This window comes from Lissotriton vulgaris, chromosome 6, assembly GCF_964263255.1.
Source record: "Lissotriton vulgaris chromosome 6, aLisVul1.2, whole genome shotgun sequence".
In the NCBI taxonomy this organism is placed as follows: Eukaryota; Metazoa; Chordata; class Amphibia; order Caudata; family Salamandridae; genus Lissotriton; species Lissotriton vulgaris.
In genome coordinates, this window is record NC_141694.1 from 1771203413 (window position 1) to 1771230975 (window position 27563).

Sequence of the window (27563 nt, forward strand, 5' to 3'; positions counted from 1 at the left end):
AGTAAAATGACATATTTCCCTAAACTCCTGTACTTCTTCTGCACCATACCCCTGGAATTTAGTAAAACCAATCTGTTGAAGTTCCAGCAAATATTCACGCAATTCATTTGGGGCTACTCTCAACCAAGGCGGGCGTAAAGGCAACTATCGCATCCAAGAGAGTGAGGCGGGTGGTCCTTCCCCAATATATTGCTGTATTACTGGGCCTCAGTCATGCAGTATAGTTCTGAGCTGGTGAGGGAATTCCCCTCTCCTCTAAGTCTGGGCTTGCCTCGCCTTTCCAACTTCTACTGGGTGAACAGCACTGGGGCTGCCTTCTCAGAGAGACTTCTTTTGGATACTACAAACGTGTGAGGTTTAAGACCTTAATGAACTCATACAAGGTCTTCCGCAATATCCGCAGAATCTTCGGGCTGGGAAGATTTAACTATTATTCTCCTATTACTACCAATGGCAATCTTCCCGCTATCTTTGGAAAATCCTATCTTTCAAAATGGCACAAGGCAGGCATCACAAAATTAGGGGATCTTATTACTAGTGAGGGAGTCAAATCCTTCGCAAGCTTATAATCCAAATACAGTTTGAAAAGCCAAGACGCCTTTAAGTATCTTTCCATACGTAACTTTCTCTCCAGAAAGGTTGGGGGTACCGCGGGGTTCACAGAAATGGAACTCCTTAATACACCGCGCAACACCACGGCCCCTCGAATAGGCCTCTTGTATAACATACTAAATAGACAAACCCCAGACGACCTACAGACAATAGCGGACAAATGGCACACCAAACTTGAATCCCCACATAGTATTTTTTCAAATTCCTTAGCATTTTCTCAAAACATCTTGCTGTCAGCCAAGCTTCAGGCACAACACTTTAAAACCATCTTTTTCCTGTATATTACCCCCAGCAAAATTGCCAAGTGGGGAACTGGCAAAGATACACTCTGCCCCCGGTGTTCGGATTATGGCACTGATTCAATCCATATATTTGCAACCTGCCCTAAACTTGCCTCAATCCTCCTTAAAGTACAGGAATTTCATGGGGAAGTCACCACTCAGTCTATCATACTAAACCCCACAGTTATCATCTTGCTAGTCTGAAACGCTTAGGATTTAAAGTGGGGGTTTAATATTCAATGCAATGGCAGTATGGAGTATCTGTGTTTCTTCCGCTTGTTTGGACGCAGATCCCCCATCTTTCGCTCAGTGGCTGGCCAGGCTAGTCGCAACTTACCATTTAGAGAAAGCCGTCTACGCCAAGAAAGGCCGTAAAAGTCGGGAAAAGGGCCTTGAGGAGTGGGAAATGCTCACATCTTGATTGGATCAGCCGGGATAACTCGGTATGCCTTCATCCCTTTGCATGTTTTCCTTTTAATTTCCCATGTATTATTTTGCCCTCTTTCGTACTTTTACTATTCCTTACTTGAATTTCGATCTCGATACTATAGTGCCACTCACTTAGGCTTATTTCTCTTTCTGTGCCAATTGTGTATTTCGTAGTTTTATATTGTGGTGAGTAGGGGGCTGGGGGGGCAGCTGAATTTGCCATATGTCTGTATTTTTCTCATCTACTATGCAAATAAAACTTTAAAAAATAAAAAAATTAAAAAATTGCAAACCGAATTGTTGGCGAAAAAGTCAACTACAAATTGTTTTTGCAGTGAAAATAAGCTGCAAACATTCACGTTTAGTAGTGGGATTATCTCAAAAAAATACTGCACAAAAATAATTCTGCAAAATCTTCTGAAATGTTTGCAAGCTTCACAAAGCGTAAAGTTTGTCACACTTAAGTGAAAGACATGCTTCAAAAGGAAAGGGGACTTAATCTCCAATACGGTGGCACAAAATTCTGATTTGTCAACACATTTTGTGGAAAACCTATGATGTATAAGACGAGCATCGGAAAAATGGTAATCTTTCCCATACTCCTTTATGTTTTGCAGGCTGTGCTGATCTCACCGGCCCACCCTTTCGCAAGGATTTCAAGGCAGACGTGGAGAGCGTTGTTGAGCCCCGCGTCCACCGTGCAATGGTTTTTACAGAAGCATTGCGTCTGCCTTTGTTCCTGTTTCTCTCCCTGAGTACAAGGTTCATCTCTTTGATGAGGCTCCGGCATGTCATTGTCGCGGCCTCACCCTTCTGATGAAGTCCTAGGAGACCAAACCACAGCGTCACGGAGTCTCTGATAATCCCTATACAGGGAACCTGTCTAGCAGGCTACAAGTTGTATGCTGAAACACAAAGGTGGCCTTTTGAGATTGTGGATGTTGAATGGGTACATTTGATTAGTAACTACAGGTGGTTTTATAAGTGATGTACAAATGTTTATTCATTTAGCTGTATTACATATGATATCAAATTACTCCTCCTTTAATAAGACTTCCAATATCTGCTGTTTTTTGTGCAGTCATTTCCATTGTACAGAACGTTAAAACAACATGCCTTGGCATAGAGTCGAGGTTTGGTCACTCGCATGTATGCTAAAATAATGCCCAGCATGGCGCCTCCACCAAAGCGTATCCACTCCTTGAGCTCCTTTGATCTAGTCGTCTATCTCTAAAGTCCAGCATGGTCATCAAACGTATGTTTCTTCAATGAATCTAGTTGTTCTCCAATAGCACATAACATATCGGAATTTTATCTGCATGTCTCAAATACACCACTTACATTACTTCACTGGAGGAGAACACAGATCGAAATACATACACGGATATACAATCGATGGTCGATTTTCCCGTCACACTAATTCGGCAAGTAAGATTCCTACATCCATTTACATGAACAAACATTCAAGTCGCTGCTCCTCTAACCATACTCTACAGGTCTCTCTTTCAGCTAAGATTCAGTAGGTAAACCCAACTAGGCTCTATGTGGGGATCTAGGTCTATTTGTCCGGTCAAACAGGGATACTTTGACGAGTCTCGAAGGCATGGTTCATTTAATGTACTGATGTACATTACAATCAGTAATGTACATCCTACAATGTATGGCCAATACCCTAAGCCAGCCAAACCAACATCCTCATAACAGGCGTGTTTGTATTGTTCCCAATTCACCCCAAAGGAGGTCTGTTGTTGCTATAGACACTTTCCAGATGTTTATCCAACCTATTGGTGCTCATTTTATTTACCTCAGGAGGATAAAAGGCTGAATGGACCTACTAGGATTTGAACCTCGAATTATAGGGGCAAACACATATCCGTGGAGTGGATGCATAAGCCCACGAGCCACCAGATATGTTTCATTTATACTGGTTTTTGCCTTCAATTCCAGTCCTGGGAGACTGCTGCCCTGAGCAACTACCATCTCTGTGTGAAAGTGTTTTATTGTGTTCACAAGTCTCCATCGTCTAGTGTCAAGCTGATCCACTAATCCTAAGTGTCCTCTAATGGCAAATAGCTACCACAGTGTCCATACCAATTTTGAGTGTGAATCAATGATAATTACCTCATCTGTCTTCTGGTGCACACGTTATGTTATGTATTTTGTTGTCAGTGGTTCATAGTTTGAACCATACAATGCTTTGGATGCTAGTCTTGGAGGTGTCTGTGAGCTGTCTGCAACCTTTCTTTATCCTTTTGGAGCTCTTGTCTTCCTTTTATTTTTTATTAACTCTTTTTTATTGGAAAATTGGCATGTTACATCGGCAAGGCAGTGGAAACAAGTTATCATTATAGATTATACATTGAATGGTTCCTCGTGGTGCACAAATCTCAACATATGGGTCACAATATTCATCGTTTAGCGTTAAGTTACCCCTGTGAAGTCTCGGACTCTTGGTGGTTCACAAATATCCCCCCTGTATACATTCCACTGCGTCCATTTATTCGGGCACCCCCTGGCTTCATAGATGGATTTTTCAGTCACCATGCACCAGTCCATATCATTGGCCCAGTCTACTATGTCTGGTGAGTTCAGAACCCTCCAAAGCCGCGCAATATTCCTTTTAGCGAGCATAAGCTCAAGTGTGACCCACAGTCTCTCCCTGGAATTCAAATCTGAAGGAAGTCAGATATTCAACAATGCTAACTTTAAGAGACAGTGAATCTGTTGCTCCAGTGCTTCCTCCATTCGGCGTACCACCGTGCCCAGTATCTCTGGATCACAGCACATTCCCAGAGAGTATGAATGAATGTGCCCTCCTGCCCACAATGTCGAACACAGCCACTGTCCGGGGCTTAACCCACGCACACCAGCAAAGGCCCTGACAATTAGGATCTGTAAAGGAGTTTTAATTGGACCAATCGGAGCTGGGAGGAGATGGCCACCTCTCAAGGGGAGGCCACCACCGCTCGCCACTCCTCGTCATCTAGACCCGAGACATCGTGATCTCATTTAGCTTGTAAGCAGCTCAGAGGATCTGCCATATTGTTGATTAGTTTTTTATAAATGGGGGATATGGCTTTTTCTGGTAGATCGCCGTCTACTATCCAGTCTTCAAGTGGGGAGGATTCAGGGAGGTTGCTACCCCTGGGAAGAGCCGCAAGCAGGGCATGTCTGTTGGAAGATATCTAAAATATTCCGACGGGGCTAGTTCGTACTCTTGCTGCAGTCGGAAAAGGGAACCACCTCACCGGACTTCCATGGGTCGCCCACCCTGGAGCTGCCTATTAGGTTCTATTAAAGTCCTTCGAGCGCATCAGTCTACCCAATTGTTCACAGTGCCAAAGCGGCGTGAGTTTACCCTCCCAGCCCAAACTCCTAGTGGCCACTGTCCATATATTAACTGCGTGCCCGGTCGTGCCTGTCAAGACAGGCCTCAAAGATTGTGCAATAGCGCACCTTCGAAGCCACCACTCGGAAGGAGCCATCGGTTGATTCGAAAGACCGGGTCATCATGTGGTCCATAAGTGCATTGGGTAATTGCTGCGAGTTGCGAGGCCCAGTAATACTTTTTGATATCTGGGAGCCCTATACCCCCATCAAACCATCCCAGCGTAGGTTTGTGTGTAGCAATACGGGATGGTTTACCCTCCCACAGTTGATCTCGAATAATGCCATAGAGGTCCCTGAAGTACGTGGCGGCAACAGGGAGTGGGGTGTTCTGTAGTGCATATAAAGGTCTGGGAAGGGACATCATCGACAGCAGAGCTGCGTGCCCCAAAAGGAGCGACTTCCAGTGTTGGACGCCCGTTTTGAGACGCACCAGAGGCGGCAGGAGATTCTTTTCGTAGAATCTCGATAGATCTTTAGAAACCCAGATTCCTAAGTATTTAAGGCAGTCAGCCGCCTCCACTAACGGGCAACTCCGGGGAAGTCAGGGCCGCTTGCCATAAAGGACATAAAGCACAGATTTAGACCCAGAACTCTAGTCTTGACAGCTGGGAGAGTACTGCAGCACAGGCAACTCAAGTGATGTATATGCTGCTAATAGTGATTTCAATGTTTTCACGGATTATTCCACCTCCCTACTTACCTCTTTAAGTTAAGAAGAACAAATAATCAAAAACTGGGTGGAGCATCCTCTCTCTGAGACTCAGGTGTTAAGAGATGTCAAGTTGTTGGATATGTTGACGCACTCCTTTTCGCTGTGGCCCTACATTATTTGATTCCTCCACACTTTCATGCAATGTAAGATACTGAACCTCATTTGTACCTTTCTAGGCAGAAGTCCTAGCCACAAAATGATTTATGCATTTCTTATCAATTCCATTTTCTTTTGCAGGCTCACCATATGACTTCCATGTCACAGGGACACTGTTTCCCATTCCTGTGCTTCCACTTCACAAATCCTTGAACTCAGGAACTCACTTCCAAGTGGTCCCATTCAGATGAACTAAGTCCGCAACTACCAGAATACACCAGTTACCTTAAGTGATTTTGGAAACGTGGTACTGTGACACATGGAGCAATATGGTCACTACACTGTTTTGATCTTGGGCTGAATCCTGTTAACCATCTTCAAAATGTGTATATGTCGGAGAAAAGCGTTCCACATTTTAGTCTTCATATTCTTTAAATTCTCCCTGCTCCAAGATGATCCTATGGATGCACTAGGCTGGTTCCCAGGCAGTTTCCAAAATACTTCGAGAGGGCCACAGGTTATCCTCAAATTGTACGTACTGCTATTTTGAATAAATTTAGATACTTACTCGTAGGGATAATCATGCACGTGATCAGGCATTTCAACTGAGAACAAGAACTCAGGACCATAGTTAAATTTTTAGCTCTCTCAAGTCTGAACTATGTAACTCCCTATTTTTTATCATATTGATCCATTCTCCAGACACTTCAACCGCTACTCATGGAATGTAAAACTATTTATAAAACCACTTGCTTTCTTCATACACCTGAAAATGTCATGGCACCAAAGATCTTCAAACATCATCAAATGTCTCCTTGTGAAACCCCCAACATAAAAAAGACAATACAACATGGCTCAATTATCTGGAACGCTTTTCCTTCCTCTCCACATACCACTACCTACTTTGTGAAGTTCATGAAAGATCTTAAACATGTTCTTTATGAGGGCCAATTAAACACTGGACCCCAGTAATCCACTCCTGCAGTTGTGGCTTCCCTTTATACCACCTCCTTCCATTTCATTCACTTTCCTAGCTAGCCAATATGTAATGCTAGTTCTATACTTTCTTACATAATTAACCATACTCTTTTAAACAGTCTTTAAAAATGGATTTCCTTCCAGACCTCTTACTGGATCCTTATGTTCCTGTACGCTTTTTTTAACCTTATAATCCAACATAGTTACGTTGTCTACCTGACATGGTGACAATCCATGCAATCTGCAGATACCTGTATCTCAATGTATTACTACATGTCTTAAGAGAACCTATACAGTCTGTATATACTTGTGTTATTGCTTTTTCCTATTTTGATTTACGATTCAAGTGTTTCACATAACCAGACTATGTAAAACCCAAAAATAAACACAACAGAAAATGTAGAGGAAAATTATATTTATGTATTTAAATTGTTTCAGCAGTAAGTTCTTAGTTACTTTCCTTGTACGTCTTCTATTTAATGCTTAAATGGCTCATTTAAAATAAAGTTTAACTGTACTAGTTTCAGATTTTTACTGATTGTCTTCCTAAATATACTTTATAAGGCCTAATAGAACAGCTTTCCCTTTTATTAAACAGTTACTTGGTCCTTACCCATTTAATACCTGTAGTTTTAAAACTATCTTAGTTCCTTGTTTTTTGTTACTGCTCTGGTAGCAGAATCAGATGCATTCATGTTCACTGATACCATATTTCACTACAGAAAAAGATACATACTATGCTCATTTCCACAGCTTGACATTCATGGATCATTCCCTCTCTGGATCTCTTGAGAAAATGTCCCATGTGGCCCTGACTTTGTTGGGAGCGACTCTTGCAAAGAAGCGCATACTGGTTGTAGTTAGGAAATCCTTGCTTTCTTCCTGTAGACAGCAGGAGTTAGATGGACTGGTGGTGGTCTCCAGTTTTCCTTGATATGTCTGGCTCAGGAGAGCACTCCAGATGCCAACCTCCTATGGGGTGTGGGGATCCTGCAAGTGGCACAGGAGAAGCTAGGCTCCTCTTTACATCATGGTTCAGCTGTTTAGCTTTTCAGTGGCCCTTGTAGGTAGAGCATCCCCATGTGATCCACATCCAAGTGAGACTTTAAGCATCCATCTATACGGCAGGAAATATGAAAAGAACGCACCATTTGCAATCCATTCAGTTTATCATTCATTCTGAATTACTCCACCCAGAAACACTAATTGCACAAAAGCTAGCTATCAGACCCTCCAGCCTATGGTGATCTATGCCATAAAACTAAACCCTCCAAAACCTGGCAATTTTGGATTAAGGCTAAAACGGTACAAAAGTTAGCATGTCACCAATCTGCCATTCATCGTCATGACCCAGAATTACAAACCAAAGCTAATTTTAGATATCTGATGCCCACAAGTTCAGAGCCTTCATGGGTAGTAGATCATTTAAAAGTGACAAACTCATATAAAACACCTCTCTCTGTAAGATCTACTTTTCAACTGGAGGAGGCCAAAGAATCCAGATCTGTATTTTTGTGAATTTATGAGCTGGGTTTAGGTATGTCTGTTTACTAAAGCACTATTGCCTCAAAATGTAGTTGCCAGAAGTTGTGCTATTATGTTTTCTTCTATCAGCCACAAAATATTGAACTCAATGACACAATATATATTCATGGTGGAATAAGATACATTTGAAATGGAGCCTGGAACAAACAGCGACTCGTTCACATCACACGGAATGCTCTCAATTTGAAACAAGTTGATATATAGTTAGGGTCTGGCCCAGTGCAAAGAAATCTCCTCCGATTTCTGAAGGGAGAGACCCACTAGTCGAATTTACACCACCATATTATGCATAAACCGGTGCAAAATTGCTGCATTTTCCTTCTTAAAATTTTGTGAAACAAACTTTTGTGGACTTATGAGAAAATGCACATGAGGGTACAGATTATAGGAGATATTGCCTCCTGAGAAGCATTTTCTGTCTCCTGCTAAAAAAAAGTAGGTGACATTGTACAGATTTCACTGGTGAAATAGAATATTGCACCGGGGTAATTATATCAACAGTGGTGGTAATCCCACCATCAGATTTTCTGCCAACTTTAGCACTTCCTCCAGTGACTGTAGGATTTGTTTTCATTCCAACCAACGTTCCATCAGGAACTCAGTCTGTAGGGCGTAGGGCACATTAAATTTGCTTTTCACAATAAAGGCAATTGTGTAACGTTGATATGGGCAAATTAACACTGATGATAAAAATTATGCAAAGATTTGCACTAGTATAAAAATAGAGCAAATACATTTGCATAGCTTCTGTTGTTTTTATCACAGTTAATTAAGTAAACAAGTTGAACACCAAAGTTAGACTGGAAAACAGTGCATTACTTTTTGCAGAAGGACAAAGCAAGCAATACAATTATTTTGCACGAGTTATGCTGTGAAATACAATAAAGGATGGAGAAATTGCTTATCTAACAAAAAGTTTAAATTAATCAGTTACACTTTGTTAAAAACTCCTTATGCAGTTAAAATGACCTACATATAATAGAGGTCATATATTTTTGCAATCATTGCACAGTTAATTTCCTTCCTTTTTTGCCACGGACCAATGATCTTCAGGCAAGACGGACTCTAGCAAACCTAATGTGGTTGATTACCTATTAACCGAACAGCGAAGATGGTGTGCAAAGGTTTCATCTCTTATCTGCATAGCAAATGTAACGTGCCCCCATGCTGGAGTACTAACCGTACCTCAGGCACAACTTGTAAGTGAAATAGTTGATCACGGTTGAATAATTACAATATACACTTTCTGAGAACACAGGCAGAATAAATAACAAAAGCCATGTGTAGGCCCATCAGCTTCTTTTTGAAGGTTGCAGCGTTCACTTTTATAACGTATCACCCTCTTTCTATAAACAAATTCAAACCAAGAGAGGAGTGCCCCACCTAGGGAATTCTGTGCTCTCAAAATAACATGTCAACTGTGACTGTTAGCTCATTGACATCTTAAAAACTTTGCAAACAATTTCTACTTCAAAACAGAAGATGGACTGTGTTTCTTCGGCAGTTATATCTCTTAAATTACAGACATTACATTTGTTTTACGATACACTCTCTTTTTCTTTTTCACTTGAGGAGAGCCAAAGCAAATGCCTGAATAACTACATAAAGGGGCTATACATTCTGTGCACTGTCTGATCATAATTCTTTCTAGGGAAGTAAGTGATTTAAACTACTCTTCAAAGTGAAAGCACACATTACACTTCTATCCCACCGCTTTCCTCTTTTAGGGAGCGCCCTGTTCTCACAAGAGCGCTGATGGGGTGACAGTAACCCACAAAGTCCTCCAACCAATGTTACTCACTTTCATGCCAACAGAGAGGCCACCTGGTTATACGGGCACCAAAGGGTTTTGTGCCTCAAACACATTATTTCAATTCACATATGAAGACAAGTATTTGTTATGTTTCAGAAAACAATTTGAGTTCACGGTTGCTTTGAGCTAGAACTGAATCCACTGGCTTCCTGTTTAGCTCACAACATATTCTGTTGTCTCGAGACAGCCAGTAAATTCCCATTCTGAAAGAGTGTCAGTTTACAACACTATCTACATCTTCCTACGTTATGTCACTCCAGTCCACAGTTATGATACGCCATTTGTGCCAAAGAAGTCTTCTTCTCGAAAGCCGCTATAGAAAATACTCAACTTCCGCACACCTCCTAACACAGGCAAGAGAATAAAACAGAACCATCTAAAACCATGGCTCCTGGTCACTTTTTTTTTAAAATAATCTTTAAAATCCCATCACTTTGTTGTGAGTTTTTATTTTTCACTTTTTCTTCCAGGTTGTTGCCATACATTGCAGTGTAAGGAACCATTAGTCACCACAATTCCACGGCACAGAACCTTGCTTGGTCATGCGGGCTTCGGGTTGCATTGTACCCTGCTAGCCAACATCAGATCCCTGTACAACTTAGCCGAGTGGCAGATACCCTCTAAATATGCCTCCAACTTGATGGGCAAGTAGATGACCACAGACCGGACCGAATTTACCATGATCGAGAGGCAAGCTCTTGGGATCTCTATGCAGAAAAGATAGGAGAAATGTTGGAGGATAAAAGGCTCTATAACAATTCAAGACAGGGGAAGCAGACACCGAGACACCAAGCAATGTGGCAGCACTTCTCTTTTTCAAGTGCAGCCAAATGTGTGAAGGATCTCAAAACACCAGGCAGTCACACTCTTCAGGGAAACGGAGTAAGGACTTCGGCAGTCGGACAGAAAGCAGAATTATCACATAATTGATCTCACCCCGTCGGAATCTGACCACAGGAAAACACATTTTGAAACAAATAAAACATTGTGCTCCTGAACCACCCTCAACACCCCCACACCCCTCCACCCCCTCCACACACACACAATCAGAAGCCTTTCCTACTACTATGAGTTAAAAACATAGCGGCCAAGGTTTCAGATTCATTTTCATAATTTCAGTGTAATTATGAGTGACATTTCAACGACAAGGAGTGACACTTTCTCGCGAGCAAAATCAAACAATGCAGACAAGGGAAAGATCTAAATATGAGAAATTGCACCCATTTGAGCAAAGAGAATCTCTAAGAAGATCTTAAAACATCTGCAAAGCATCAGAAATGAAAGGGCACTACCTTAGTGCCCTTGTGATGAGTGAGGCTGTTAAGTGTTTTCTACGTATTCACTGTGTCTCGCCCTGGTCTGTTTTTTTTCTTTCCTTTTTGCATTTTGGATCCAATGATGAAAAACATCACAATACAAAGAAAATTCAAAGCCAGTATGAAACACTCATACCAAACTATGAATATATAGCAGTCGTTTGTGCACCGTTTCCCCCACAGCAGACATTCGATGAAGTAAGTATATTTTATTGGAGAGCTACACATAAGTTCTGGGTACCACTGTTAGCTTTATAAACTGATGTTTTAATTCAAACTGGAATGTCAAACGCCCATTGCAAACTAAAAAGGCCCCTGGTCCTGCAAATGTGCATGTGTCCCGACTTATGTAGCACAAACAGACCCTAATTAGTCTTAGTCTTTAGCCAGACTATCCTACCTCATATAGCTTTTTACGAGTTCCATACATTACAAAATTCCATTTTTCTTTACCCATCACTTTGTACATTTCGAAACTCACTGCCGGCAGCGTCTGGCGCCATCACTATGCACTAACCCTGCCTGCACTCACACCAGCATGGATTGCCATCCGCCTGCATCCATGGCCTATACCTCCATACCTCGCTGTCACGCTTCCTACCACTGGACTGGATCTCCGTCCTCCTGTACTATCCCAGTCTGAACGACCTTCATGTACCCTCCCTGGTATGGGGATGCCTCCTCCTCTTGGGCAATAGCCAGTCTGCCTCTTCTCTGCCGCCACCCTCCTTCCAGTCTGTGTAGGTGCCACAAAGGGTGGGAAGCCCCACTGCTGATCGGCTAATTGTAGCTGCCATCACTTCCTTGTGTTCACCCCCTCTCACTCTCTACTCGCCCCTCCCTGGCACCTCGAGAGCCCATACTTCATATTTGGCCCTCCTTCACCTTGTAAAGGTTTTCCGTGTCAGTGGCGAACCGTGTATAGTGCCCTATCTTTCTAGAGCCCTCTTGGTGCAGGTTCTGTTCTGTGGAGAGTTGCTGTGTACATAGGATGCACCATCTGTAGTAGAGGTGCCCTAGCTGAAGACAGGCGCTGTGCACAGATGGTGCGCCACCTGTGAATAAGTGCTGTGTACAGAGCATGCTTATACGGAGATGACTGCAATGTCGAAGGTTCCCACCTGGAAATACGAATTGTACAATGTGTGCCCACCTATGAATAACAAAAGGTCCCCGGGAGCTGTTAGCAAGAGGATGCTCCTCACTTTCCCTTTACAGAGGGTTCAACTTGCCCGCACCACCATCTACTGAAACAATTGATGCTTAATTTGGTAGTCAGTTTTGTAGACTTGGCCACATTTGTATCACCAGACTTTGACACAGAGCAAGGGGGATAAAAGCAGAAAGAAGGAAAAGAAAGTGAGGAAACCAGTATCAAATGGTGAAAGAAGGCATGGAAAGTAACCACAAGATGAAATAAAGGGACAGAAAGTATAGGATGGTGGAAGAAAAAGGAATGAGATGGAATCAATATATTCGGAAGCCCTGGCATGCGGCTACGCCAGCGGCTGGCATCTGAGAAAAACATTGTGCCTGGGACTTACTGTGTCTGAAATGAAACACTGTAAGCAATAAATTGTCCCGTCATGGTCAGATGCTTCATTTTAATTTATTTTGTGTGTTTTTTTATTTTGTGCAGACTAGGAAAAACATAAGCAATAACTGATAAATCTATCAGAAGTAGGCAGGCACAATTAAATAGCTAGAACCTGCACAAGTCTTCGGGTTCCCAGATAACTCTTGAGAGAGACAAGTGTGAACAAGTTTGAAATTCTAAATCATTATTTGTACATGCTGAGCATTGCACTCCCACGAGCTCTCTGCAGATTCCGCAGACCCAGTGACAGGTCTAAACCTCATGAAATGTTCAGGGAAAAACATCCAACACTGACACAGTGGAATGACCCCTCCTGAAGCCCATACTCCTAAGTCCCAAGGAATCATTCTGCTTGCATATAACTACGTCAGCACCAAAGGCACAAAGGAACATTTTTAGACAAATATTTTGAGTTCTGTAATCATTATTGTCATTTCAGAACAACTATTTCAATTCAATTTGCGTCTGAGGATCTATCACAAATACTAACCTACAATCCACAGGTCCCACATAAGAATGGTGCCCATCTGCTTATGCATGTGCACGTGGTTGGAATCTCAGCTGTGAGCCAACATCTCTACTCTTGGAGTGGTACAATGGGAAAAAATCTAAATCTCGACTGGCTCAGAATTCACTCTTCACAGGACAAGCTAAACTATGCAACTTTCTTCCATGATGCTGTTAAGTAAATAGTAAATAAAAGATGTATATCCTTGAAAAGGAAGATTAATGATTTAGTATTGGGTTTAAGTGTAGTCCAGATGCCTTAAACCAATAAGGCTAACTTGGTTCTCTGGGGCGGATTCAGGATGCTACACGGGACATTTGAAATGTCATCACAGGATATGGAAAAATGGTTATGCCACTGACTGGGGAGTACAAAAAGTGATAGTTGGAATGCTTAAATTAATCTCAGCCACTGGAAAAAGCTTAGGGCCACATCCCAATCCATCCTAAGTGTGACTGGTATGCCAAGACGTGGGTCCGGTACTCACTGTTCTTTAGGCACACCATACTATAGATGTGAATATAGGCCGTAACCAGTTCAGTGTTTGCTGGGGTTCCCAGTCAGAGGTACCCTTGTATGTCAGTTCGGGCAGAACTGTTCCTATTGGATCAGGACCATGGCTGATTTGCATATGGCTGGCTCCTGTCTGAGGTGGAATGATGGGCAAAAAAAGGGTAGACTGGGATGTGGCTCTGAGGAATTACCAGAGGCGGAGATTAATTCACCCATTCCAATCATCACGTTTTGTTTTCTTCGGTTTGAATCATTGGAGTGAGCAGTGAACTTGTTTCAATAACATATAGGCAGCACGCAACCCCGTAATACATACATACCTCGTCAATGTCAAAAACGTTACATATCGACTAGTTAAAACTGTCACTGCCATGTCCTTAACACAGCTCAAGCTCCCAAATTGTGTGGATTGGAATATTAGCCAGGAAGAGGTCATAATGATGTCGATTTCGGCCATGGAGATATAAATGTAATTGGTGTAATAGTGGAGTGTATTTGACCCCTGATTATTTTTAACTATTAATGTACTTTTCTTTTCTGCAAAAAATGTCTCTACAGTGTTTAAAATTGTGCTTTTATGATTTAGTTCTTAATTCGAATAAAGCTATTTTTGATTTGATTTGAGTGTATGTTGTTCTATTTGCTGTTTCCAGCACTTTCCCACAAACCACTTGACTGCATTCTGGTTGCACAGTGAACGTTCACAGATCTAATCCTCTTTAAGGGATCGGTAAAAAACGTCTAAAGGAACAGAAAGAGAGGGCAATATACATTAAGCTTTAAAGTGCCACAACTGAAGGTAAAACCCGCCTGATTCCTCTTGAGATCAATAAAAGGCATGTAAACACATTTCTGACAAAGTATTATTTGATATATTCTCATTTGAACTTCATATGTTTCCCAGGACAAGGCTGGTGTACAGAGTTTGGCCAGAATAATGAACCATAGGTACCAATCATTTAATTTGTTTCCAGAACATTGCGTTGGCACTAACTCTCTGGTGCCAGCTTTTTATTTAAACACAAAAAGATGATGGACATAATGCTGAACATTGTCAAACATTCACCGCCAGTCACAGATCTGGGCCTAAATCTGTCTTTTTTAGCTCACCACGCCATTTCCGTCACATACAAATCATGCTCGACCCTGCTCCCCATGGGAACAGTCCGGTTCGAACTGCCAAGCCAGGGCCTCCCTGACCGGAAAACAACCATCCTAGGACCGGTTTCGGGGTGCCACCCCTCATCAGCCAGGCCAACTTGAATCCAGTGGCATAGACTGAGTTGCATATGGCAGGGTCCCAAACTGGGGTGGCATGGTGAGCAAAAAAAACGATGGATTTAACCCAGATCTGCGACTGGGGGTGAATGTTTGACAATGTTCAGCATTCCGTCCATCACCTTTTTGTGTTGCTATGGCATTTTATTGATACAGATTCATCTCCGATTTGCAATCAAAATAGTGTTCTGAGGAGAGATGGATTAATATAGTGTGATCTGGGGCTAATCTGATTGAGCCTAAGAGAGAGGGAGACAAGCACCTGGGCATTAGGAAACTGCTGAAAACTGAGGTTATAAATAGATTTTATGGATACTCTGTGGTTTTATGGGAAGATGCTCTGTAAACATTGAGCCCTGTTATTTTCTGGACTTGGAAGCTTCCTAATACACATACCACTGTATAAAAAAAGGTCCCAATAACATATCCCCAAAAGAATGCAAGAAATTTCCCTGGGACGCTTGGCGCCATGGATAAAACATCAAGTACGAATGTCATAGTTTATTTAAAGATTTCTGGGGGTCGTGTAAGTGGAGGAGATCACAATAACAAACTGTGGAAACTATGGATACATCAAAGGCACAATGTGATACAGAGATTGCCAGTGGTCCAGTTTTTCAGTTTGTGATAGCTTGAGAAGGCTTTAATCCATTGTTAGTCATTGCCTTTTTAGGTAATCATACCATAGGGACTCCTAACTTCTAGCAAAGTCAACTACAGAGTTCTTTGTGCAGATTTTAAATCAAATGCAGCGCCACACAATGATCAGGTTTTTCATTTAAACTTAATTAGTAAGTCAGAGTTTTCATCATCAAAAGGTGACAAGGGGCTTCCTTTGCCTGGTAAACTCCACGCGCTCTCAGCGGTGTGCTTTCCTCTTGTGGGATGGAATAGCGAACCCTCTAGATCATGTGACTGCCGTATGTGCTGCTATACACGCCTCTCAAAACTGAGTGAAGCCGATCAATGCTTCGGGGTACGAGTTATGAAGGAAACTGGATGTTACATCAATAAGTGCATGAAATGCACCTTTACAGAAGGCACTGTCCATGCCTGCAATAGGTAACCCCTGGGGTCTCGCCACTAATGCACTGCCAGGAGACCCCAATTCTGGAGCCATTCCCACAGTCATACCAATTAAAGAGTAGAAGTAGACGCGCCCATGGGTATTCTGCAGATGCAGAAAGCTACATTTTCCATAACCTCTAACGCTGAAGCTCACTCACAGATGAACTCCCAGTAGTAAAAGTAATAAACTCCCGCGTGCCACCTTCCCTGGTGCAGCAACTGTTGGTGTAATTACTGTGTCTTGTTGTGCTAACTGCTTGCTTTTGATTGCTATCAAGTTAACGGAGTCTCTTGCCGTTAAGATGATCCAGACTGTTCATACACCTCAAGAACAGTCCAGTGGATCAATGGATGTCACCATCGACGGATGTATAGAGCAGTGTGTATAAAAGAACATTCTGACATTGGAGAAGGCGAACACAAAGATGACCATTGATAAATTGATTCATAGAATTTCCCTCCTGGCCTCAAACATAAATGTAATTTTTTCAAGACAAAAATGTATGCAGGAGTGTCCAGAAGTTGATTATTTTTCATTGTCATGTCACATGATGCTAATATTTTTTTGGGGGTTTTAGCTGCATGTTTTTTGTCTGTGTTAGTCTATTCTGTTTAGTGATTGTGTCTCCTTCTAAAACACATTTTTATTATCCGTGGATAGAATCCTTTAATACTGAGCACAGGACAGAAACATAGGCTGTTTTTCTGCTTAGGCTGAGTTACATAAACAATCACAAAAAAGTATGGTAATTTATGTTCTTAGTTCTAGATAGTCTATGTGCGCCTTGACGTCGCTTGTGTTTCTTCCCTTTTATGTGAAGTAACCAACACACTTTAAAATTCAAATACTATTTTTTATTACTACTGAAGGAGTACATTAGCCTGCTTTCTCTGAACAGGAAAGGATGTGGTTTATGCCAGACTCACCAAAGGTCCATGTTGGTCTCAAACAGCAGCATTCTAAAGGATCCTGGGTACACTTCTTCAACTTCATTTGATTATTGACATCAGTCTTAAGTCAGGAACTCTGTTTTTTTTGATGTACAGTTACAAATCTAACAACTTTTTGAATTAGAAAATTCAATTTCCAGTAAAACTCCATCCTGAGGCAGAAGAAACTAATGTAGTAGAAAGGTTTGATGAAATCTTATATCGGGTAGCACACTCCTTTAGGAAAAATCTCCAGAATATACATGCAAGGAAGAACAAACATAACATAACACACACATGTTTTTAAAGTGAACTTTTACCAGTGGATTTCCCGGTGCTGAATAACAGATCTTTATCCGCTACCTCAAGTACAGTCCATTTATTTTCACAACGTTGAGAGGATGTAAGTATTAGAGGACCCACTAGGATTCAACCTGTGACCATGGGATCAAAACACAGATCCCTGCAGTGAATGCATTGGTATACTGAGCGGTCTGCTCAATCACACAGATTGTGGTATGCAGATGAATGAGGATAATCGACCCAAATCATCGCCTATATTTTCTCATAGTATTATATTTCTGTGTCAGATTTCCTGTGTATGTTTTCTTATTGATAGAAGTTAGAGGCAGGACATTTCAGTGAGCCTTTGTTGCACTCAGATTGATGTAGACAGTCATATGCTGAGCTAGTCTTGGTCAAGGTCATTACCTTGTTTGGAGGTTGTCGTCTTACCCAATGGTATATCATCAACAATCACCAAAAAAAAGGGCTCCGGAACGTCCCTTCATTTGATGATATCTAGCTTGGTTGTAAAAAGTATTGCAACATCATTCACTAGATGGAACCTATAAAGAACAATTCAATTTCAGAAAGTTGCCAAACTCTACCTTATGTACTTGGATTATCTCTTTCAGTTCGACAAATGATCATAACGTGGTGTTACTGAATAACTGGCCTAATTCACCCATGTTTTGTCATGTGGATACATTTAATGATTTCCTAGTGCTCTTTTTTATTTTCTCAGATGGTCGTAATGGACCCTTCTTCATTTCAATCTCACCAGCTGTTTCGTCCATTGGTTTTCATACATATTTCTAGTCTCTTTCTCTATTACATATTTGTCTGTTAGACAAGCCACAGATCTGGCAGAAGATGCAATATAAGGTGGATTTGAATTTATATTCTTCTACTGCACCACGCCTTTAGTTCTAAAGACATTACAGGCTCGAAAATGTATGCATCCAGGGGTTTTTGGTTTCTGACTTTTCTTGGCAGGGCCATAGACTTTCTTGCTTGTCCACAAAAACTTTACAAACATTTTTTTACACTTCTTTGAAGATTTTCATAGTATGTGTGGTGGGAATCATAGATATTTGGTCTTAACAAAACCAATTTGATGTGGTCATAGTAACAACCTCTGTTCACCATCACTGTTAAGGCTTTTCAAGCTACATTCATCAATGAAAGTGGTCCGTAGCATTTTGGTTGGGTATTGTTGTGATCATCCTCGCCCCTGGCGGAGAAGTGAGGATGCAGTTCTCAAAGTTCAGGGATGTATGTGTTAAGAAATATCTGAGAGACCTTGTGGGCCTAAAAACATTCAAATATTTTAACGCTGCAGAAATTTTAGGCTAAGTCCAAAAAATGTATCAAGCTCAGTGATCGATAGAGTGCACTTTAGCGTATACATTTCTCTGTCAATTTATTAAACATGTCTAAAACATCCGTAGCTACCTTTCTGTCTTCGAGTGGGATGATGTTATTCACCTATGCTAATTTTTGAATATATGATCAGCGTTTACCCAGCACTTCCATAATATTAAGCTTTGACATGTACCAAAAAATATCTGAAGATGCTGCTACTTTTTATTGACTTAAAACTGTAACAATATCAGATGTTTTAGCCTTTGTTAAAAGGACTTTGAAATGTACAAATCTCTGGCTGGTCTAATGATGCGCACTTGTTCATTTGATTCTTTAAAATCATAGTAGCTGTGTATCAAAGGGTCCCTTTCCTAATTGTTGGAGAAAATGTATTTGAAGTATTGTTTGATGACGGCTGTTAATGTCTTACCTTCTTGGGAGAGTGGTGCGTACACACCATCAATGGATTTGCTTCCACATATCCTGCTTCTACAACTGTGGTTATAGTTTCAGAGGATGAAGTCATATCTGCCTGATTTTGTGATACTACAGCAGCAAACAGATACTCTCTAAGGAACTATCTCATCTCAATTCTACAAATTAATGATTCCATCATCTGATAAGTGATAATGAGCCTGGCTTGAGCTTCAAGTGGCTGGCCTACTTCTACTTGTAATACAACCTCCATCACAGCTTTTTCCTGGGTTTTCAACATCTTTGCTGCTCTCTCCATGCCATAGCGTAGGGCACATATCTTTGGAAAGGCGCTTGTTCCGTCCAAGGAAATGGCCATCCAAGAAGCAATATTAAGTTGGGAAGATTGCTAATGATCTGGAGAGGTTATCAGCTCTCCTTCCCTTTACTAGGAGAGGACTAACTGCCATCTTTAGAATGACCAGATATTTCAAAGTTTGAATCCAATCACAACAAAATATAATATCAAATCATAAATTCCAAAAAGTGCTTTTAAGCTGTCTAATTTACACATCTTAAGTTTTCCTTCAAATGAAGTTCATAATCAAATTGCTTTAAAAAGGGACCAGTTTGCCTTTGGACTGAACCAATATGCCAATGTGTGTTTCAGAACTAATATGTTGATTCCTAAGTGCAGCGTAACTTATCTTTACATAAAGCATGTCAATCTTTCCATGCGATTGTTGTCATCAATAGTGTTTGAGATTTCCAACCAGCCTTCTGTTAAGTCTTTTAATATCATGGCAGCTGCTGCATGATAATCGACTTGGGAGTCGGTCCGGACGGCTTGACCTGTGTCCACGTTTCTTGGTGTCTCCTAGGCCACATTTATGGTCTAAATGTATTCATTCATACAATAGTGTGGAAATGGTAAGTCTCACCACATAATTTATACACATCTACACAATATTTAATCCGGTGCAACAATAAAGGTGAAAACCATACTCGAAACCCACTGGTAAACCCACCGATAAAAACACCAATTAACAGCTATATGGGACAACCATGGTAGTCTACATGAAAAGACACATCAAAAGCAAAGAAAGCAAAAAGGAGGGAATATGTGTTCCTTCAAGCTGAGACTTCTTCACTGAAAACCTTCATTAAAACCAGCACCAAAAAATAATGGTGTTGTTTTTACAATTACATCTTTAAAACAATGAATGAGAACCACTCTACTGTAAGAACCGTAGACCACAGTGCCCATCAGCACTTCAAAAAACCTCCATCCGCATGCTACCCAAACCCACTCGCAGACTGGCCTGTCCCATCACCCGCAAGGACACTTAGAAGCAACGAAGAGCAATCACATCCACCCACAGATATTAACGACACCCACCAGAAATGCTTATTCGCATGTTCCGTACAGTCAAACTAGAAAATAGCAATTTCTGATGTTATCCTGATTTGCCCAATGTTCTGCATGGAACTTCCTATGTTCCCTCGTTAATATATCTTTACTCTTTGTATACCCACTTTTGTCTGAACCTTCAGTTCATCTTCGCTTAGCCGTACTGCATTGTGGTACTAACTGCTGAATCTCCCAGCACCTCTGTTGGGGCCAATCCTTGACCTCAGCCAAATCAGTAAGCCACGGATATCTCAGGCAGCCTTATTGGTCACCCACATCTGAACTGATGGGTGCAAGGTGTTGTTGAAGTTTGGCAGCAGTGACTTCTTTCTGGCCAGCAGCACAGATGAATAAGTTGGGCAAGGCAGTTCCAGGTCCTCGAGCCAAAAACAAGGCCAGCCTCCATCTGCCTACTGCTGCCCACCCTATTACCTCAATCACCAAGACTGCCCACCTCCACCCTGATTCCTTCCCATGCCCCAACTTTCCCACCACCACTCCTGCAGCTGAGGAGGTGTTGCCCAGTGCTGCACGGTCTTCTCTTTGCAAGTGGGCTGTTACTGAAGTCTTCGTAAAGTGCTGTGAAAGTGCTCAGAGAGGGATGTTATGCTAAATAAATGTTGCTGAGAATGTGGACAGCCCTGTGCAGAGTTTTGATTGCCAACACATAAGAAATGCCGAACTAACCCCAGGGCAGTGTTCAAAAATGCAAAATGCAGAATGCCTGCAGGGTGCGGATGTTCTAGAAAGTATGTCAACAGCTGAGCTCTGCACTTCACTTGTGTCCTGTAAGCTCCTTCGGCGCTCAGTCCTTCGTTTTGTTAGGGTTTGGCTTCACTCAAGGAGTTGAGCCTCTCCTTACACACCCTCTTGCTGTTAAGAGAAGGAAGCAGGTGATATCAACATTCAAATAAAGTACCCTGCCTTCCCGCGCACTGTAATTGTTTTCTGGAAATACTTCGTGTTTCAACTTGATTTATCACGTCATATGTGGATTTATTTCACACAGTGTACTAATGAAAAAAACAACATTCACCTTCGATGCAAGGTCGGAGAGAGAAAGAAAGAGTTAACCACGAATTGCACAAAGTAAACCTGGGATCAAGCCTGGCTACCCTTGTTGCCAAAGTGGGTGAGCCTAGAAAATTGCCAGCATTCACTGCCTGCTTGTTCTTTATGATCACGTTTGAGTGCACCAAAAACACACCAGTTCAGGGAATGCGCTGCACACTAACCGGTCTTGTGCATGCCTTAATAGACTTCAATGTTGCTACATCTGTAATAAAAACGAAGGCCACATTGGGTACAGGAGGACAACTGACCAGCCTGTTGGGTCACTAATGGATTCACCGTCAGAGCAATGGGGTGGGTGGGGGCTGAATGCTGCTAGGTTCGTGTTAAAAGTGTTCACGTCATTCTATACAGTGAAACCATCTGATATACTAAAATCAAACACGTTAAAGAAATACACTTTTGTGAACTTTGAAGTTTTTATTGTATTTTATATCACATTTATGGCACGATTTCTATGCTAAGTATGTAAAAGGCTCGGCCCTTGTTAGGACTCTTCGAGCCAAGCCAAACCCTTGGCTTGGCTCTCCTAATTAGTTTCCCGGCTCGTCCACCTATAATGAGAAGAAAAATTCGAGCCTAAAGTAAAAGCGTGAGGATGAAGAGGTCATAGATATGTGCAGTGCTTAATAAATACACCCAGCCTGAAACAAGGGCAGGGGATCACGTAGGGCCAGAAGTATCAAACAGTTTTACCCATTCTGTGCCTATGGGAAAATGTGTTCATACATCTGGCCCGTAGACACGGATTTCTATTCAGGCCTCACCTCTAGAATCCCCGCTCAAGAACTTCTTCTAGCCTTTGATGGGCGGGGCTTGCTTGATCACCTGTTACACCACTTTCTATTCTGTCTGGAGAATTAGTGTCAGGCAATGCACACCCCTCTTAAGTCAGGTGGAGCATGATCTAAAATAAAGGACACGAAGGCCTTGATTTGGATGGTCGCTTGACCAGTCATCAGCACGGGAACCCCACCCACACGCAAAGTGTGCACCTGATGAACAACACGTGTGCAGGGCTCAGTACTTTCAGGGCACTCAATCTGTACCTTTTCAAACTTATGCAAGTCGGAATACCTGGGTGACATTGCAGGTTATTCCCCATTCTGATGAGCTCAACCAGTAACGTGTGCTGTTAGAGTGCATGATTTGCACCGGGTTTGAGCTGCTGAGAATGGGCAGGCTGCAGCACTATGCACCCGAGTTATAACCCTCCCCTGAGAGGAGCAAACAGCCCTTTGGGCCTGAAAGAGAGCAGATAGACTGGATTCAGGCCCTAACAGTTCAGTACAATGGATCCTCGAGCGGGTCTGAAATATGGCAGATGACTACACAGGTATGAGACACTACATGGTCACATCAGATTCCTGTGTCGGAGGACACCAACATCGCAGTAGATCACCTCCCACCCCCTAGGCCTCTTTAAAGTCACGTAAGAGTTTCCTCTCACGAATCCCTTCCAGCCCACCACTATCTCTGTTGCCAGGAGACCATTTCAGAATCAAAACAGATTCCCTCCCAATGATGCAGTCTTCCATCACAGTAAATCCCTCTCTTGAGGGACCAAGCGAGCAGTGCTCGTTCCTCTCCTGTCTTACAGTGAGAGATCACACCGCGGCACATTCTGAGATCGCGTCAGCTTCTCTTCCCATTAGAAGCAGTGGTGGATCAAGGCCAGATTCCCCTCTCGGGAGATGGTACTGTCACAACACACTCCCCTTCCTAGGCCGGAGCCCTTGAAAATATGGTAATTCCATCCTTTAAGAGCAACAGCTATTCCGCCCTCAGATGGAACTCTTTGGTAAAAGAAAAGGAAGAAAGACTACCCCCCCATTGAGCGCTTTACTTATACAAAGAACATTTATGCTGCAGGACCCAGGAGATTCCAGTAGATTCCTCTCACATGGGGAAATGTAATCACTGGCACAACTCAGATGTAGGATCCGCGTGGGTCTAGTGATCTTAGCGGATCCTCCCCTGCATAGGACTTTTTCTCAGGGAAACGATTCTAATGACTCAACAGCTTCCGTCACACCAGAACGCTGTGGTTACTGTACAAACTGTTCTGCCGAATGATCATCTTTCAACCTGTATCACAAGTCCAGCTTATGGATCAATGTAAACTGAGCAGCTTACCGGATTCCATTGGAGCTCAGAAATTTCTTAACGAATGCCCCTGGCTGCAATGGTACTACGTTAAAAATAAAGTCTGGGAATTCAAGACGGACTGAAATTTGGAAGAGTATTAGTTATGTTCAGATTTTTAGATACTGTCAAATTACAGCTGCTTAGTCTGTTTCAAAGCACATTTAATGTGGACATGCAGAGGAGGACACGGTAAAGCCGGGTGCAACAGATGACCCAATGTTATCAAGTAGGGGAACCAAGTTTCCACGTTGCACAGGCAGAAAATTGACCTGATTACCATTCTAGATCCCAGGTCCTCTAGGTTATAAAGTTCAGGAGATCTTATTGACTCACCATGGATCAAACTTCTTCAGGTCACTCAATGTTTGGTGAAGTGTTCTCATCTTTACTGGCAGGATTGTGCACTGAACAGACACCTTTTGCACAGTAAATGTTTAACATAGATGGATGGATATGTTTCTCACTAATCTAAGCACTTTGACATGTACCTGATTGCTAGTGTGGTGTCAAGCATGTGTTCAGAAAGGCTGCGTCCATGCCACATTTTCAGGATATCAAAACAAGATGAATTTGCATGCGATGTTTCAGTGGTTGTGCTGGAATTCTGGTATGGTTGTGGATCTCCAGGACCTACGTTTGACACATTCTCAGACACCTTGGGTGTATGATATCAACCAAATGCCCTACCATACGAGAAGTGTGTATACTAAATGACCGGCAATGTCCTACCAATGTCCAGACATTGTATGCACACTGATAACAGTTATGCTGTACAGCATTCTGACACGCTGGGCGCTACATAAAACGGCACAAAGAACAGGCCCATGACCATTGACGACTCTCTTAGTCTAATACCGATTGGCCACTAGATCCCAGGATCCTTGGTAGCACCAACTAGCACCAGCATTCGCAGCCTCAATAGTACTGCCAACCATCAGCAAATTCTCCCATACTCATGAGCAGGGTTACAGTACATTGACAGTTGTGTACGGAAGCTGGCCTTATTGGGGAGACTCCTACAGCAAGAGTTTAGTCCAACATTTTAATCAGTATTATATCCGCACACACGGGCCTAGAGGTGATTCACTTCTCGGGGTATGCTGTGGAAAGAAGAGGGTCAAGCAACTCAGACAAAACCAACAAGTGATATAAGAGTGATTCCTACCTGTAGTAGTAAGGTTTGTCCGTTGAGGGAGTCCTGCTGCTGTTGGGCGATAGTGACTCCCAGCACCAAGGTGTGGATCCCGCACGACACCGTTGTGATCAGCACGATGGGCGTCAGGCGCAAGGGCAGCGTGATGAAGAAGGAGAAGACGAAGAAAGCCTGCCAGCCCACTGTGTCGCTGGCTTCGTGAAAGTTTGCAAAGTTCAACCCCAGGTAGGAGAAGATCTGGGCTGCTATCAGGATCCAGAGAATGTAGGGCACGAACTTGCGGGAGATGCGGTCAGGCAGGAGTCCATACTTGCATAGGATGAAGAGAAGGACGTGGGCCAGCAGCCCTATGCACGCCACCAGGGTGGAGGCCAGCTTGTCGCTGGTGTAGACAACCGCGCACATGATGATGACATAGCAGTCGAACAACGCGGCGAAGACCACCAGCACGAGGAGCGTCTCATGGCGCTGTCGCCGGAAATACGTCTGGTAAAGGTTCTCCAAGGACTCAGGGGCAAAAGTTAGTCTCATGAAACGGGGCAAGCAGAGGCAGCACCCCGAGTTCCTGACCGTCACCTCATGGTTCCGGCCTACCCCATGATCCGGGCCAGAGGGGAGGCTGACCGAGTACTCCGCTGAGTACTCCGCAGAGTATTCAGGCTCTGAGAAGGCTCTGTTCCTAGCCATTGTGCTGAAAAATCAGTTCTCTGTTGCCCTGGGAAGAAAACAGGGAGCCGGCATACACCGCTGCACAGATCTACAGATGGAGGCGGGCCGAGCTTATCCACAAACACCCAGCCTACACTTAGGACATCTCTGCCAGCTACTTATCCCTCACTTACAGCCCTACTACGTCATGATTGCCTCACCAACTGTTATTTAACCACAAACTGGGAATGAAAAAGAAATTTAAAAAGCAGGTTTCAAAATCCCATGGCCAGCATACTTCCTTAATGTATCTTACATACATACCCTCTTTAAAGCTGGCATCTCCATGGCCCCTTTGCCACCCACTCCCTCAACCCTCTACAGAATAACAGGATAAAAAGTATATTTTTACCTTAAAGTCTCTATTCTTGCCCAGTGTGCCTTTAAGCCATATCTGTTCTATGTTCCAATGTTAATGACCATCCATGCAAAAATATGCCTTTTGTTACTAAAAACCCGGTTACTTATTTGTATTCAAATGCTGTCTGGAGTAGAGGGATTCTGGGGGCCTCGGAGTAGAGGGATTGTGGGGGCCTCGTTATGTCTGTTTTCAGTCGAGGCAAGCCACCCGCACTCCTGGGCTCAGGCCTGAAATGAAGTAGGTCCCTACTGGTCTAAAAAAACACGCTCGACCAATGTTCCTTGATGTAAAATAAAAAAATAAAAGATAGGAGAAATATCACCCGGTCTCTACATCACGCAGTTCCATCCTGTCGGTGTCCGACCCAGCGTTACAGGTGGCTGGGGCATGTTCTGCGGCCGGGGGCGGAGTGCAGTTTGAGACTGGTCCAATGTGCTCCCAGGTGGTTCTGCACACTACGCAGGCACCACAACGGCGGCGACGGGGGTCTTAGTAGAGAAACGTTTTATTTTGGGTGCTGCTGCGTAGCCTCGAGGCCCCCCGAGGCCTCTTCCTTCCCAGTCATCGTGCTCTGCGCACCCATCGTCTCGGGTGAGTGGACCGCGTGCACCCCCTACGGACTCCAGAAAATAAAAATAAGAAACAGCGCACCCCTCCTTATAGGATGGATTGTCCTACTGCCAGAAGGCCCGTCCAGCAGCGCTTCAGCGGGGGCAGTTCACCCCCATGCAGCAGCCAGTCTCCTCCAGATGTCAGCCTGCATCCCTTGGGTCACCCCCTCTTATAGCCACCTCTTGCAGATGTCAGCCTCCTCCAGCTGATAACGCCCCCAGCTGTCAGAATCCCAAGGCTTTAAGCGCCCTCGAGTTGTCAGCCCCCCCCCCCCTCCACCTGCCAGCCACCCCCCGAAACAATAATGATCCTCGAGCTGTCACCCCCTGCAGCAGCAGCCTCCTCCAGCAGTCAGCCACCTTTAGCTGCTAGCGTCTCCCTCTAAGCAGCCTCTCTTCCAGATGTCATCCTCTTCCAGCATCCGCTGCCTGTCAGCCTCCCCCGACGGACACTGTGCTGTCAGCTGTCAGCCTCCACCAGCCTCCGGTCCAGCAGTCGTCAGAGCATCCCTGCTTCGATTTGTTATCTTTCCACGTAGTAAACAAAGACCGAAACATTCACAGTTCCTCCAATGGGGGAAGCTGCAGGTTCTCTCTGGACTCCAGGTCGCATATGTCCCCCCGGTGCACGAGCAGAGCGCGGGACCTCCCTGCGAGCCCCCGCTATGGCTCGGCGCGGCCCTCCCCGTCCATCCGGCTGCTGCTATGACTGCGCGCCTCCCCGGTGCCTGTGCCTGCTGCCTGCCGGCTGCTGATGAAACGAGCGTGATGCTCTCCCCCCTCCTCCTCCTCCCCTCTTCCTGCGGTCCTGGTGGGCGGGAGGCCCAGCACACCGGCGCGGGCGGGGCCAAGGGGGAGGCGTGGGAAAATGGGGGGCGGGCCTGGCTGGGAGCAGGTGTGCCGGCGAGGGGGGCTCCGTGCTTTGTGCACGCCGGGAATTCCCAGCTCGGGGCAGGAGGGGGGTGGAAGTGGA

General features: G+C 43.6%; 1 protein-coding gene across 1 annotated transcript in view; it reads right to left on the reverse strand.

Moving 5' to 3' along the window:
- ADCY3 (adenylate cyclase 3) overlaps positions 1 to 27360 on the reverse strand; it is a 408762-nt gene extending 381402 nt beyond the window's left edge. Inside the window, exon 1 of the mRNA XM_086928026.1 lies at positions 24923 to 27360. Within this exon, the coding sequence (XP_086784152.1) occupies positions 24923 to 25597 (675 nt within the window). The 5' untranslated portion in view covers positions 25598 to 27360. The remainder of the gene's footprint in view (positions 1 to 24922) is intronic.
- Between the last annotated feature and the right edge of the window lie 203 nt (positions 27361 to 27563).